Genomic DNA, 16,837 nt, shown 5'->3' with positions numbered 1-16,837 from the left:
GATCCTATCTCTTCACACGACATGACCCCAGGTCCAGATTCCTAATCCAGAAGCAACATCTACTCAGGGTCTTCAACCGCATTTGGTTTACAAGTGCATTCCCCTCGCAGTGGTGAGACAGCATAGTTATCCCCGTCCTTAAGCCTGGAAAGAACCAAGCGTCTTTCGACAGCTACCGCCCGATTAGCCTGAACAACTTACTTTGTAAATTGCTCAAGAGGATGGTTAACTTCAGATTATAGTGGGTACTCGAATCTCGGGGCATTTTGTCACTGTATCAGTGTGGATTTTGGTAAGTACAAGCTCCAACTGACCATTTACTCAGATTGGAAACAGCAATCCTTTCACTAACTGCTGGCACCATTACGTGTTCTTCTTTGACCTACACAAGGTATTTAACTCGGGTTGGCACTGTCACATTTAGCTTTCACAGCCCCCCCTCCCCCCTTCAGGTTTTTATCCACAAGTTTTTATCCCACTGGCTCTTCAGAGTTTTAGCTGTTACTTCTCACCACTCCTCAGATTCAGAAGAATGGTATCCCACAGGGTTCTGTGTTAAGTGTCTCCCTATTGTTCATCGCCATCAGTGGGGTTGTAACCTCTGTTGGGCCTCCGGTTACCCGATCATTGCATGTTCACAATTTTTTCATCTGGTGCAGCTCCCACTCGGTAGCTCCTGCCTTAAAGCAGCTCAGACACCATCTGATGAGCCACTTCATGTGCTGTCTCCCAAGGCTTCCAGTTTTCTCCCTCCAAAACACAGGTTATGCATTTTTGTCGTCAACCCCGATCCAGAGCTTCATTTAGGTGACTGATGCCTAGATGTTGTAGTACAGTCCCATTTCTTGGGCCTTATTTTTGATAAAAAGCTGACGTGGCTGCCCCATATTCGCCACCTGAAGACTACCTGTATGCGGAAGCTTAATGCTCTGCGCCTCCTGCCCCACACAGCCTTGGGGGTGCTGCTCTTAATCTTCACCTCACTCTGGTTTTGTCCAGACTAGATAATGGTTGTCAGATTTATGGCTCGGTAGCTCCTTCCACTCTGAAACTACTGACCCTGTTCATCTTTATGGGGTGTGACTAAAATCACTGCCTTTCACACTAGCCATGTTGACAGTCTCTTCGCAGATGTGGGGATTCCCATGCTTTCTTACCCAATTGCTGTTTGACGATTCCATGACCATCCCATGCAGCCTGTCCTCTTTGCGGAAGAGGATTCTCTCCTCTGATATCTGCCATTGGGTGGGATTGCCGGTTGGAATGCATCTTGTTTTCCTCTGTTGGGATCTCCGTATCCACTCACTAGAATGTGCCCAGTGTATTTCTTCCCACAGCCTGCCTTGTATGGTGCCTTAACCACAGATTAGGACCGACCTATTCCAGGGTCCTGAGGTATCTGTCGCGCTTGTGATATTTGTGTGTCTTGTACGTTCCATCCTTGTAGAGCTCTAGGGTGCTGCCATCTTTTACACTGATGGTTCTAAAATAATAGGTATGTATTGACTCAATGAGCAGCTTGGAGGCTATTGACTCATGCTACTCTAGTCACCCTTTGGTCACTGCTGTCCATGACCTTCTCTCTACCCTTGGCCGTTCCGGCTGCTCTGTTGACTTTGTGGGCCCCAAGCCATGTAGGTCTCCCAGGGAATGAACTGTCTGTCTGTCTGTCTGGCTAGAGGAGCATTCTCTTTCACGATTCCAGGTGGAGATAAGCGGATCCGCATCAAATCTCTTTGGCCCAAAAGTCGTATGACGTCTGGTGCACTACTGCTCTCAGTAATTTAAACATAGCACAATCAAAGAGACTAGTGCAATTTGGCACTCTTCCTTCAGCTCTCCTAGGAAGGAGTCTTACGCTGTCTACGCATTTGTCGTACCAGGCTCACCCGTTGTTTACTCTTGTGTAACGAACCTCCCACACAAGGTGGCTGTGGAGCCAGATGCACGGTGTCCCATATATTGGTGGACTTTCCCTTTCTTTCGGTCCTTACTAAATGTAGCCTTCCAGATTCCTTGCTTTTAATGTTAGCAGATGATTCACAGGTGGTTAAACTGGTTCTTAGTTTCCTACATAAAAGTGGTTTTTATTTTCAGACATAAGGTTTTGCTTTACTCCTGGAGGAGGGGTGGGTTGTTTGGGGCCCCTTCGTGTTTTCTAGGTCTGAGACCCGTGACCCCTCCCTTGCGCAAAGACAGTTATTTTATCCTGCTTTTACATTTGGCCTACCTTTTTATGCCTTCTACTGTGTGCATCGTAACCTATCTCACTTCATTGTTTAATCCATTTGACTCAATCCATCCACTTGACTGACTGAGAGAAATTTTTGGACTAAATGTTGAGACCATCACTCGCACGATTGAAGTCAATCTCTGTGACGGCCTAGATATATGATTATGACCCTAGTGTGTGTGTGTGTGTGTGTGTGTGTGTGTGTGTGTGTGTGTGTGTGTGTGTGTGTGGTTTTTTAATGGCATAATGCTTAACAAGGTTAATTTGACAAATTTATGGTCTGTGATAGTACATAATTATGGTCATGAGGGCACCGAAGCAAATGAATCGTACCTGTACTACTAAATTCCTCACATGGTCGTGCAGAGTTCCTTAGTTACATTGCAGTACATACACTCAAAAGAGAAAACATAAGAGTGAAACACTCCAGTGAGTGTTAACTGGTTGTAGTGCTTGTTTCAAATAATTTCTATATTCTGTGTTTTTAATTGATTATAATTTACACCATAATAGGACAGAAAAAATTTATTGTCTGCCCTCATTTTAGCTTATGATGTTACGGTGACTGTTTGCTTAATTTTATGTAATTGATGCTTTGTTAGGGTGGCTAAATCATGAGTTGTCAGTAATTGGCTGTCCAGAGTGTACTGAAGTGTTGTTTTAACAGTTGTTTTCTGTAAAATGCGGAGATTATTTTGTGTTAAGAATAATTTTCTAGTTATTTGATCACATAATTTTGAATTCCTCAGTCATTCTGATCAGTATCTCAGTCTTTAGTTTAGCCTATTTTTGTGGTATCTTTGCTCAATATATGTTTTGTGTGTTCGATATTTACCATGGTATTATTGATTTTGATTTGCCTTTTCCACATTAAATTTACACGTTATACTCAAACAAGATTTTTTTGTTCAAATTTTTTCCTATGGCTATTCCTCCCAGGAAGTTCATTTCAATTCTTGCTGGGTGATACTGTGTTTCTGAATTTCATTTATTTTTGGCCGTATATTCTAGAACTGCATAGACTGTCACTCTGTGTTGCAGGTGGAAGCCCTCTACAACGAACAAGCTAATTCTGACTTCTCTATATTTTGTGAGCTTTTGAAGGACTATGTCGCATTGTTCGGCGCAATAAAGGTAAATTGCTCAGTCTCATGTTTGTTGGCACTTACCTAATGGAAGAAAAATATGCTGTAGTCTGACAAGTTGTAAAGGTAATGAGTGGCTAACTTGTGTATGCATGCTCTTAACACTCGAAATAAATCTCCTATAATTGTCACTGCATTACCAAAAAGAGCTCACTTTTAAATATATGGTTTTGTGTATTGTCATTAATGAAATGGGTGTTCCATGGTAAGATTCTTCAAGCTGTTATGCACAGTACCCCGTAAAATAGTACTCCACAGCTGCAATAGATTTCTTGAAAGACCTGTTCATATAGTTACACCAACAGCTGCTGTCAAAATCTTAAGTGTATATTATGAATTGTTTGGCCAGTGTCAGAAAATATAGACTGAAACTGGTAGGAACTTAATAAAGTTTTTGACAGCAGCTGATGGTATAGGTGTAAAAGAATGTCTTTCATGAAATATAAAGTCTTTGTTAGGGGGCAGACTTTCCACTTAAATGTTTGATGTTTTAATTGCCAGTTTCAGAACAATTCTTGAAAAGTCAGTGTCTCCTTACTTTGTCTTTAATAAAGAATTAGCTGAAGTATAGGCACTACATGAAGTATATAAATACTTCAGGAAATGGGACAAACAGTAATTTTCATTCTTCATATTTCTGGAGACTAAATACTATTAATGTGTAGATTTGGGTGAAATACTAATTTAACCATACAATAAGTATTGTTCACTCTGTGGAAATGGTTGCACCATACGCTCCCAGTTCAGGAGATTTGGTGATTCAGATTATTCACTTCTAATTTTCATTATTTTATTTGCTGCTCTACAGAATTACATTTAACACTTTTACTTATACTGGTTATCACTGTACCTGAAAATTTCTAGAATCTCTTTCTTTGGTAACTTACCTATAACTTCCCAGTGTGTTTCTTTCTTCTTTCTCTCTGTTATTAAATACCTGAGTTCAAAACAGGATCTAAGGACATGTCATCAATTGATCCCTGAATCTTCTGTAACCATGTTTGTGGCTGCTTTTGTTTAATGTGTCCTGTGCTTCCCCAATTACACATTTGTTTTGGAAGAGGGTGTGAATTAAACCCAGTTTAAATCCATCTCAGAACTCTCTTCAATGATATAATATTAAAAATTCTGTTTCCATGCATTTTAGGAATTTCGTAACTTCTGTGTTCTGTTATATCATTACCTGGTGACATGATCATTGATAAGTAAGAAATCTCTTCACGAAGTGGCAGCAGGGTAAAACACACACACACACACACACACACACACACTCTCTCTCTCTCTCTCTCTCTCTCTCTCTCTCTCTCTCTCTATCTCTCTATTCCTTGCCTTTAATATTAGCAGATGATTCACGGGTGGTTAAATTGGTTCTTAGTTTCCTACCTAAAAGTGGTTTTTATTTTCTGACATAAGGTTTTGCTTCACTCCTGGAGCAAGCTTTCAGAGCCAATGGTCCCTTCTTCTGGAGGGGAAGGAAGAGGGGTGAAGGAAAAGGACTGGAAAGGTTTACGGAAAGGTATACAGTTCAGAAAAGTCACCAAGAATGCTGGGTCAGGGGGAGAATTGCCAGATGGGATGAGAACCTAACCTCTTCAGTCCTTTTCGTACAGCCCTCTTTCTTCCCCTTCAACTTTTCTGACAGAAGATGGAACCACTGGCTCCAAAAGCGCATACAGCATGTTCTTTTTTTTCCCTTTCTAATATTTTTCCACTGCTGTTGGCAACATAGAGGCTCCTCACACTGTAAAGCTTCAGCCAGCATTTTAGTCTAATGCTAGCTTTTAGGCTTTGATACACAATTAATGGATATTTATTTGATCTAGTGAAGCAATTTTTTATGGCAGCAGTTGGTTTGCATAAAAACAGAAATTACCGTGTAGTACAAGGTGCTGTGTTCATCATGCACTGGTTGGTTCAAAGACGGATTTCCCATTGTAAATGTCAGTTTTCTGCAGATTTTTCTGTTAATGTGCATGTAATTAATCAGCATCAGTACAGAAACTTATTACATTAACATTATACCAAAATATGTGCATGACAATTATATAATTTTTCAGGAAGTGTTCCATGAGAGGGTCAAGGTGTATCAAAATTGGCAGCACTCGCAGCAGATGTTAAATAAAAAGAGAGAACAGAAAGCAAAATTGGAGCTGTCGGGGAAGTCAGATAAAGGAGTGCAAGCTGGGATGGAAGTTGTGGAAGTAAGGAGTAATATTTTCTATATCTAATAGTGTCATGTTTCTGTTCACAATTTTTGCAGTATCCAACAATATTTTGTTTAAATTCAGTAGCTTTTGCTGTACAAGGAAACATAAATTTTGAACATTTAAAGAAATTTCTGCAAGTAGGTAAGCTGTGACTGTTGCAGGATAGTTGTTGTTCCAAATCCTTAAAATACTCAAGGTGAATGTGCTAATGGTAATGCAAGACAGTGTTGAACTGCTCTCCACCAGTATTTCGAACACCAGTGGCAAATAAAGTACAGAAATCTAGAAACCTTAGTGTGGTAGACACAATGTTGAGAATAAGCATACATGTACTCCAGCCTATGTTTCAAATTACTTGGTTAGTTGTTACAGACTTCACGGAAATAAAAATGCATGTTTGTAACGGGCCCCAAACACAGCAGTGCAGAGAAGTGAGCACTGAATACTGAGAGAGTACAGAGCAGTATGTTCTGTATTACATTTTATGGGAAAATGATGCTCAGGGTAATGGAGCATTGACAAAGTTGATAAGCACTTCCCTGACAAATATTTACTGTTTTGAGTATTATTGTGTTCATAATGTCAAACTTGGGTTTGTAATTTTACACCAGTTTAGTATGACAGATTCTCAGGTTTTACCCAAAAATTCTGTTATCGGAGAATTTTTGGGTGAAATCCTGTTGCTGTTGGCATAAGAGAGTAATGATACCTATAAATCTTTAAACTGTACAATTTAATGATCCATTCTTTCCTTAGAATATTTAAACTGCTCGAAAAAATGTTAAATCATTGGCATAGCTGCAAAGGACAGCAGGAGATGATAGAGGTATGAGACTACAAAATAACTTGACTGTGGAATAACAACAAATTATTAGCCAGTCACTGTTCTAAAGTGCACGTCTGTGAAATCAAGATCTGATGCTGGGTTAACTTCAATACTATGTTGCTCCAAACCTTGCATTGTAACATACTGGGGTCATTTCATCATGTCCACTCAATGGTAGAGACAGTACTGCTCAAGCTTGTCCCACTCGTACACAGTAGTTGTTAAGTCATCCGGTATGTGTGTAGGCTTTCGATCAACTGCTTCAAAGTATGCTCAGTTTGGTCCATGTCAACAGATTTCAGGTCATCCCAGTTTTTTGGTCATGCCTCTTACCAGAAGTGGTTTTTGAGGTGGGTGTGGTGCATTAGTGCATTATTGTATTGAAAGGAAAAGCCATTGCCAAAATGTATAGTGTAGGGCTGGACAATAGGTTGGTGGAGCTTGTCCTGATGGCTTTGATACTAGTGAGAGGTGTCAGACATCGGTACATGGTGTTGGTCCAAACTGTCAAATCCACTTCCATGATAAACCCATGGAATTGCATTGAATTGTCAAACAGCTGCATACAGTCTTGGTCAACACTGTTCTCCTGGTTGCCTCCAAAAGGGCAGTGCACATTTGCATTGCCTCCTCCTCAGGATACTTATGAACAATAATTTGTAGTCACCAGCTGGCATTGGCAGTGAGCAGCCACTCACGCAAGCAAGCACATCTCATACATACACGACCACCAACAGCATCTCAGGCTGGAATGTAACGTCACATGGGATGCAAGCAGCAATCTGGAAGGGAAGGGGAAGGGATAATAGTGTACAGACAGGTAGAGAGATGAATGCACTCTGGTGGAGAGTGCAGGGACTAGACTGCGAACAAGCGCAGCGTCATGAGGTTGTGGAGCAGGGAGGTGCGGAAAAAGGAGAAAAAGTTGAGAGAAGTGGGGAAGGTGAGTGGATGCATTGGCAGAGGGCTGCAAATAAACAGGGTGGGAGATGAGAATGGGGAGCAGATGGTAGGACAGAGGGGTGAAACTGTTGGATGGAAGTTGGGGGAACAGTATGTTACCATAGATTCTGGCTGGGATAATTAAGAGTGGAGAATGTGTTATAAGGATAACTCCTATCTGCACAGTTCAGGAAAGCTGATTGCGGAGGAAAGGAGCCAGGTGGTGCGGATAGTGAAATAGCCTTTGAAATAAAGTGTTGTTGTGTTTAGGTGTATAGTGTGCCACAGGATAGCCTACTTTGCCCTTGGCCACATTTTGGCGGTGGCCGTTCATCCTGGTGGACAGCTTGTCTGTAGTCATACCAGTGTAAAAGGCTGTGCAATGATTACAGCAGAGCTGGTAAATTACATGGCTGCTTTCAGAGGTAGCCTGGCCCAAGATGGGGTAGGATAAACCTGTGACAGGACTGCAATAGGAAGTGCAGGGTGGGTGGGTTGGACAAGTTTTGAACTTGAGCCTTCCACAAGGGTATGATCTTTGTTGCAAAGGGTTGGGATTGGGAGTGGTATAGGGATGGACTAGGATGTTGTGGAGGTTGGGTGGGCAACAGATTACCACTTCAGGAGGGGGTGGGAAGTACATCGGGTAGGATGTCCTGTATTTCAGGGCACTATGACACGTAATGAAAGCCCTGGCGAAGAATGTGGTTAATTTGTTCCAGTCTAGGGAGGCACTAGACAGTGAAAAAGACTCCTTTGTCTGTTTCTTAGGAGTGGTGGGAGGATTGGGGGTGTGAGGGGGAAATGGCACAGATCTGTTTGTGGACTAGATCTGGGGTATAGTGCCTGTCTGTGAAGGCCTTGGTGAGACCCTCAGCATACCTAGCAAGGGACTTCTTGTAACTGCAGATAGACTATCCCCAGGTAGTCAGGTTATATGGGAGAAATGTTTTTGGTTTGAAAGGGATGACAGCTGTCTAAAATCAGGTACTGTTGATTGGTTTAATGTGACAGAGGTGCAGACGGAGCTACCAGAGATGTAGTGATGAAGATCTAGGAAGGTGGCGCGCTGGGTTGAGGAGGGTGATGTGAAGTGGATGGGGGAGAAAGTGTTGAGGTTGTCAAGGAACAAAGATAGGATGTTTTGGCCCCGAGTCCAAATCGTGGAGATATCTTCAGTGAACATGAACCAGATTAGGGGTTTGGTGTTTTGGGAGGCTATGAAGGTCTCTTCTAAATGGCTCACAAAAAAGGTTGGTGTAAGAGTTTGCCATGCAGGGGCCCATAGCTGTGCCACAGATTTTTTTATGTACCTTCCCTTCAAATGAGAGTTCTGGGTTAGGATAAAGTTAGTAATTTGTATGAGGTAGTGGTTTTGGAGTCTGAGAGATGGTCAGTAAAGCTAGTTTTCAAAATCAGTAAGACCATGGGTTTTAGGGATGTTCGTGTGTAGGGAGGTGGTGTCAACAGTGATGAGTAGAGGTCCAGGAGGTAAAAAGGGTGGGTATGGTAGAGTGTGAGTGAGGGAAGTGGTTAGTATCGTTGACATGGGAGGCTAGATTATGGGCAATTGGTTGGAGGGGTTGGTCAATGAGGGCTGAAATTCTTCCAGTGGGGGCTCAATAACCAGCCACAATGGGGCATCCAGTATTGTTGGGTTTGTGGATTTTGGGGAGCGTGTAGTGTGTGTGTGTGTGTGTGGGGGGGGGGGGGGATGTAGTAGGGGTGACGAGGGAAATGGATTCAGATGAGATGTTCAGGGAAGGACGTAGGGCTTTAAGCAGGGATTAAAGTTTGTGTTGGACTTGTGGGATGGGATCAGTCTGGCAGAGTTTCCAGGCGGAGTATTCAGATAATTGACAGAGGCCTTCTGCCACTAGTCACTACGATTCATAACACTGGTGGAACCTGTATCTGCAAGTAGTGTGATTAGGTCAGGATTTGTTTTGAGGTTGTGTATGGCTGTTCTTTCTTCAACTGAAGGGTTGGTGTTCTGAGGAAGGGACCTGGGGAAGGACGATGAGGCTAAGTTGAAGGTAAGGAATTCCTGGAAGGTGACCAGTGGGTGGTTTGGTGAGAGGGAGGGGTGGCCACAGTTGGATGGTGGTATAAACTGGAAGAGGCAGGGTTCAATGTTGGAATTAGGGTAGTTTTGGTTTGAGCGATTGGTGGCAAAGAAGTGCCTCTATTGCAGAGATCAGGAGAGAGTGAGCTGACAAGTTAGACCTATTCTTCTTCTCCCGGTCCCTGCAATGGAAGCACTAGTTTGCCACGAACCCCTCCAACCAAAACCACATTAATTCCAACATTGAACCCTGCCTCTTCCAGTTTATACCACCATCCAACTATGGCCCCCCCTCCCATCTGACCACCTTCTGGTCACCTTCGAGAAATTCTTTACCATCAACTTAGCCCTTGCCATCCTTCCCCAGGTCCTATCCTCAGAACACCAACCTTTCAGCAGAAGAAAGAACAGCTATACACAACCTCAGAACAAATCCTGACCTAATTGTCCTAGTTGCAGGCAAAGGTTCCACCAATGTTGTTACGAACCACATTGACTACGTGGCAGAAGGCCTCAGTCAGTTATCTGACTCCTCCACCTATAAACTCTGCCAGACTGATCCCATTCCACAAGTCCAACACAAACTCCAACCCTGCTTAAACTCTTAGGCCCTTCCCAGGACATTTTCCCTGAATCTGTTTCCCTTCTCTCCACTATGGCACCCTGCACACTCATCTCCTACATGCTCCCCAAAGTCCACAAACCCAACAGTCCTGGTTATTGTGGCCCCACTGGAAGAATTTCGGCTCTCATTGACAAACACCTCCAACATCAAAGGCACCAACCACTCCCTTTAGACTCTCCACCATCCCCCACCCCTTTGCCTCCTGGATCCCCACCTGTCACTGTTGACGCCATCTCCCTAAACGCACAAATCCCTCATGCCCATGGTCTTACTGCTATTGAACACCACCTTTCCCAACATCCTTCAGACTCCAAACCCACTACCTCATTCCTCATGCACCTTACTAACTTCATCCTAACCCATAACTACTTCTCATTTGAAGGGAAGGTATACAAACAAATCTGTGACACAGCTATGGGCATCTGCAAGGTACCCTCCTAAGACAACCTTCCTATGGGCCATCTAGAGGAGAACTTCCTAGTCTCCCAGAACATCAAACGCTTAGTCTGGTTCAGGTTCATTTATGATACCTTCCTGATCTGGACTTAGGGCCAAGACACCTTATCTTCGTTCCAAGACACCTTATCTTCGTTCCTTCACAACCTCAACACCTTTTCTCCCATACACTTCACATGGTCCTCCTCAACCCAGTGTGCCACCTTCCTAAATGTTGACCACTTTCTCTCTCATGGCTCCACCTGCACTTCTGTCCACAATAAACCAACCAAACACTAACAGCGCCTGCAATTAGACAGCTGTCATCACTTTCACACCAAAAACCCTTTCCCATGTAGCCTGGCTACCCGGGGATGGCGTATCTGTAGTGACAAAAACTCCCTCGATCAGTATGCTAAGATCCTCACCATGGCTTTTACAGACTGGCACTATCTCTCAGATCTAGCCTGCAAACAGACGTCTCATGCCATTTCCCCTCACACTCCCAATCCTCCTCCCACCCTTAAGAACCAGCCACAAAGGAGTGTCTTTTTCATTATCTAGTGCCACCCCAGACTGGAACAACTGAACCACATTCTTTGCCAGGACTTTCATTATGTGTCATCGTGCCCTGAAATAAGGAACATCATACCCGATGTACTTCCCACCCCTCCTAAAGTGGTGATCCATCGCGCACGCAACTTCCAGAACATCCTAGTCCTGCACTCTCAACCTCCAGTACATCCTAGTCCATTCCTACACCACTCCCAATCTCAAGCTCTTGCCACAAGGATCATATCGCTGTGGAAAATAGAGGTGCAAAACCTGCCCAAACCACCCATGCGGTGCTTCCTATTCCAGTCCTGTCACTTGTTTGTCCTACCTCATCAGGGGCCAGGTCGCTTGTGAAAACAGCCATGTTGTTTACCAGCTCTGCTGCAATCTTTGTGTTTTACATTGGTATGACTACCAACCGGCTTTCGACCTGCAGCTGAATGTAACACACTTGATTTCAATGGCTGCTTCACTACCCGAGCCATCAGGATCCTTTCCTTCACCATCAGCTTTTCTGAATGGCACATTCTGTGCTCCTATAATTATCCCGGCCACAACCTATGGTAACGTACTGTGTCCACACCCTCCACCTGACAGTTTCACCCCCTCTGTCCTATCGTCTGCTCCCCATTCTCATCTTCCACCCTGTATATTTGCAATCCTCTGCCAATCACATCCACACACCTTCCCCACTCTTCTCTATTTCTGCTCCTTTTTTCTTCACCTACCTGCTCCGCAACCTCATGACGCTGAACATTGTCCTGTTCACAATTGGAAACTTGGCTCTTCACTGAATTGCACACATTATGCAAATTACCGTTAGCTTCATTACACTGGGGCATGTGCGTAGTTTGCTTGTGGTCAGTGGTATTGGAAAAAGCAGGAGTTCTGATTTAGAAAAGTAAAATTACAAAAAGTACTCAGTAGAATCTTATCACATCATAAAAGTTGTACAAAACTTTTTGGACATTTTAATTTTGCTATTTTTTTTTTTTAATAAGTAAAACTGGGATTATTCACTCGTATTTGTTAGGTGGTTTCTTCATAATTTTGGGTGCCTTGAAGAGCAAAGAAATTTTCCTCTTTTGTTTTTCTTGCTTCTTCTTATGGGGTAAAATGCCTTCTGGAACTAAAGTGGTTGTCTCTGCTTAGAAACTTCACATTATTTTACTGTATTTATTTGATTGTATTTTGACCCTGTATGATTCAGCCTTCCTCACCATTTTGAAGGGGCTTGAGATTTTTTATTTTTAGCAAATCCTAACTAACAAGTCACAGTTATACTGAACGAACTGCCAAGAAAGTTAACACTATGCATTGTGAACACACGCTTTTTGATTAATTGTACATATTTTAATAGAAGAAAAACAAGAAACAGAAAGAAATGGTTTACATGCAGTTTTTCACACATCTGTTTTGCCGATTAAGGCAATAGCTGTGATACTGCTATTTTTTTTATTCATTACAAATTCAGAGATGATAGTTTGTACACCAACTTCCATTTCTTCCTTCCTGACACTCCCATATTATGTTACCTCATGATCCATACATGGCAATAGATACACACCACTTTTTCAATCCTTTGGTTATGGTTTCTCTTGAGATTCACCTGCAGGTAGTAATGATCCATTCACCCAGCTTGGGTATTAGGGCTTTTTTGACTTACCCTTGGAGTGAAAGCATGGTGTCCTTTTGGAGTGAAAGCATGGTGTCACCTGTTTCAGGTGAGCACTGACATGTCTGTTCACAGTAACATCCATCATTTGAAGGTCTAATATATGTTGTCAGGAATTATTGTTAGGTCTGCTTTGTTCTTAACCATCAGCTCTTTAGTGTAGTGAAGTGTCTTTTGAAAGAATTCAGCACCAACATTCTCCTCCCCCCTAATAAAATAGCTGAGCATTATGTTACAAATGCTTTTCAACCAACAAGCCTGCACTTTTCTTGACATGTTAAGTGCTGCAATCGCACTCTTTTGGTGAAGTTCTGCTGTGCAGCTTCTGGGGGAACCTTCCTGCCGTGACCTAGAACACTCAGCAGAACTGTTAGTTTGACCTTTCCATTGTAAGGACTTCTTCTAATACTACTTCTAATGCCCTGGAGTCTTAACATTTGACAACATATCAAAATAAATGGGATTAGCAAATAACCATGCTTCCTTAGAATGATTGTTATGCTGATAAGCAATTTTTTTCATAATGACAATCTTGCTATCAGGTAAGTAAGGAGATTGGTTGTACTTGGCATGTCTTTAAATGGATGGACATTATGACCACATCTTTTGAGTGCATTTACTCACTTATGAAGGTTCTTCCAGCAGGCACAATTTGAAAACCGTAACCCCCATAAATATAAGGAGAAAAAAAAATTTGCAAAAATCATTGGCCACGTACCCATTGATGTGAATATTCTGATAGACAATGTAATTAACTTCAAATGCAACCTGACATAATGCCTGATTGGGCACCCCTACTGTGTTGAAAGATTTACTTGACCTTAAATTCAAAGATTCGTTTGATGCCACTCTTATGTGCTATAGTATAGTCGGTGACAGATTATCCCTGCAAAGCACAAAGGCTGCAGATGGAAAAATTAGTCATCTATAAAGCTGTGATAACAGTGAGGAGGAGGTGTTGCCATAGAAACTTTGATTGTTGAGCTTGATGGGTGAAGCAGCTGCACCAAGCCCACTGTAACTGTCAGGGATCATAACTCACAGACTCTGCTAGGGGCTGTCATTTGCAAGCCTTCTCATCTGTATGTATCTTCTGAAACCCACTTACTGTAACTAAACTGTGATCAACATCTAAAATTTTTCCTCCTTCAATCATCCCAGTTACCAAACTGGTAATCCTCGATGCCTCAGGATGCTGGGGGGTATCTGTTGAGAGACCAGACAAACATGTTGTTCCTGAAGAGGGCAGCAGCCTTTTCAGTAGTTGCAGGGGCAACAGTCTGGGTGATTGACTGATCTGGCTTTGTAACACTAACCAAAACAGCCTTGCCATGCTGGTACTGCGAACATCTGAAAGCAAGGGGAAACTACAGCCATAATTTTTCCCGAGGGCATTCACCTTTACTGTTTTTTAAATGATGATGGCGTCCTCGTGGGTAAAATATTCCGGAGGTAAGGTAGTCCCCCATACGGGTCTCCGGGCTGGGACTACTCTGGATGGCGTCGTTACCAGGAGAAAGAAAACTGGCATTCTAAGGATCGAAGTGTGGAATGTCAGAACCCTTAATCGAGCAGATAGGTTAGAAAACGTAAAAAGGTAAATGGATAGGTTTAAGTTGGAGATAGTGGGAATTAGTGAAGTTAGGTGGCAGGAGGAACAAGACTTCTGGTCAGGTGAATAAAAGGTTATAAATACAAAATCAGATAGGGGTAATGCAGGAGTAGGTTTACTAATGAATAAAAAAAAATGATCAGCTATTACGAACAGCATAGTGAACGCATAATAGAAGTTTATATGCCAACTAGCTCTGCAGATGATAAAGAGATTGAAGAAATGTATGATGAGATAAATAAAATTATTCAGATAGTGAAGGGATATGAAAATTTAACAGGTATGGGGGACTTGAATTTGATAGTTCAAAGGAAGATAAGGAAAAGTAAGTGAACATGGAATGGGGATAAGGAGTGAAAGAGGAAGCCGCATGGTAGAATTTTGTGCAGAGCATAACTTAATCATAGCTAACACTTTGTTCAAGAATCACAAAAGAAGGTTTTCTACATGGAAAAGCCTGGAGACACTGGAAGGTTTCAGATAGATTATATAATGGTAAGACAGAGATTTAGGAATCAGGTTTTAAATTGTAAGACATTTCCAGGGGCAGATGTGGACTCTGACCACAATCTATTGGTTATGAGCTGTAGATTAAAACTGAAGAAACTGCAAAAAGGTGGGAATTTAAGGAGATTGGACTGGATAAACTGACTCAACCAGAGGTTGTACAGAGTTTCAGGGAGAGAATAAGGGAACAATTGACAGGAATGGGGGAAAGAAATACAGTAGAAGAAGAATGGATAGCTTTGAGGGATGAAGTAGTGAAGTCAGCAGAGGATCAAGTAGGTAAAAAGACAAGGGCTAGTAGTAATCCTTGGGTAACAGAAGAAATATTGAATTTAATTGATCAAAGGAGAAAATAGAAAACTGCAGTAAATGAAGCAGGCAAAAAGGAATACAAACATCTCAAAAATGAAATCGACAGGAAGTGCAAAATGGCTAAGGCCGGTATTACACTATCAAATTTCTTTGTCCAATATCTTTGTCAAAGATATTTGATAGTGTAATAGGGATCTTTGACAAATGTCGTCCAATATTTGATCAAATCTAGGCCGAGGCCGTATATTTGATCAAAGAAATCGCTTGTCTTCTGTTCACTGCAATGCGATATGTTACCACGCGGAGCGCTAGCATCGCTGCAGCGTTCTGTCGTCTGTAGTGTTTTTATAACCATTGCCGGTAAATACAATTGGTGTGTGCCGACAACTACAGAATTAATAGAGATGTCTGAAGCTGATGAGGTGCTTTACAACGTGAGGCACCCTGAATACAAAAATAGATTAAGAAGATTGGAGACCTAACCTAAACTAACGTAACATAACCCTCTCCTGTAGCAAGGAATCGGAGTGTTATAGTGAGCCTGTCTTCTGAAGATGTAGCAGTTCTTAAGTGAAAATTGTGCTTTGTGATATGAGGATACACTTCATTGAGCACATACAGAAATGTATGCTCATCCATTCTTAAGTAATTGATGTACGACTTGACGTCTTCCACTGTAAGCTCACGTAACAAGTCTTGTTAATGCTTTTATCGTGTCGTCGTAAAACCTACGGCTTCACCCAGATTAGATTAGTTTTTCGTTCCATAGATCCGTGCTGAGGAGATCCTCGTGGATGTGGAACATGTCAATTTTTTTAAGCTGAAATAAAAATACTAATAGTATGAATAAATACAATACATCATTTGTTTCTATTAAAAATTTCGCCAATGGAGTAGAAGGAGTTGGCCAGTAGTAAGTCTTTCAGGCTCCTTTTAAACTGATAAACTGATCTTTATTTCTAACTAAATTTCTTATGTTTCCTGGCAAATTATTGAAGATGAGTGTTCCTGAGTAGTGGACCCCTTTTTGAACTAAAGTAAGTGCTTTTAAGTCCTTGTGCAGATCATTTTTGTTCCTGGTATTGTATGTATGAACTGAGTTGTTTGTTGGAAAAAGAGATATATTATTTATGACAAATTTTATTAAGAAGTAAATATACTGAGAGGCAGTAGTTAGTATACCCAGTTCTTTGAAGAGGTTTCTGCAGGAGGTCCGTGAATTTACTCCACAAATAATACGTATTACACGCTTTTGGACCTTGAAAACTTTTAACTTCAAGATTTACCCCAAAATATTATCCCATATGACATTATGGAATGAAAGTATGCAAACTTTTTCATTTTTATGTTGCCTATGTCTGCTAACACTCGAATTGCAAATACAGATTTGTTAAGGCGTTTCTGCAGTTCTGTGGTGTGCTCCTCCCAACTGAATTTATTATCAAGTTGTAATCCCAGGACTTTTAAGACTGTCAACCTCGTATGTATGGTTCCATTTTTCCCCCCCACTTCTTTCCCGAATGTGCACACAATGCAATTGGAGTACGTAGAACTGCTGCGGTTAATAACAAGTTGTTGTCAGCCATCTTGAACTTTGACGAAAAATTTGATGACAGTGTAATACCCCTTGTAGCGCTACGTCAAAGCCTTTGTCAAATAAATTGGACGGAATATTGGATCACATCTTTGATCAAATCT

The 16,837-nt window shown here is 41.8% G+C and overlaps 1 protein-coding gene across 1 annotated transcript in view; it reads left to right on the top strand.

Annotated features, from left to right (window-relative positions):
* LOC126262923 (sorting nexin-2) overlaps nucleotides 1-16,837 on the top strand; it is a 47,912-nt gene that overhangs the window by 20,914 nt on the left and 10,161 nt on the right. Inside the window, exons 8-9 of the mRNA XM_049959844.1 lie at nucleotides 3,275-3,367; nucleotides 5,436-5,579. Coding sequence (XP_049815801.1) covers nucleotides 3,275-3,367; nucleotides 5,436-5,579 — 237 coding nt within the window. The remainder of the gene's footprint in view (nucleotides 1-3,274; nucleotides 3,368-5,435; nucleotides 5,580-16,837) is intronic.

This window comes from Schistocerca nitens, chromosome 6 (genome assembly GCF_023898315.1).
Source record: "Schistocerca nitens isolate TAMUIC-IGC-003100 chromosome 6, iqSchNite1.1, whole genome shotgun sequence".
Classification (NCBI taxonomy): Eukaryota; Metazoa; Arthropoda; class Insecta; order Orthoptera; family Acrididae; genus Schistocerca; species Schistocerca nitens.
The sequence above is the reverse complement of the archived record's forward strand: the minus strand, read 5'-3'. Positions and strand labels throughout refer to the sequence as shown.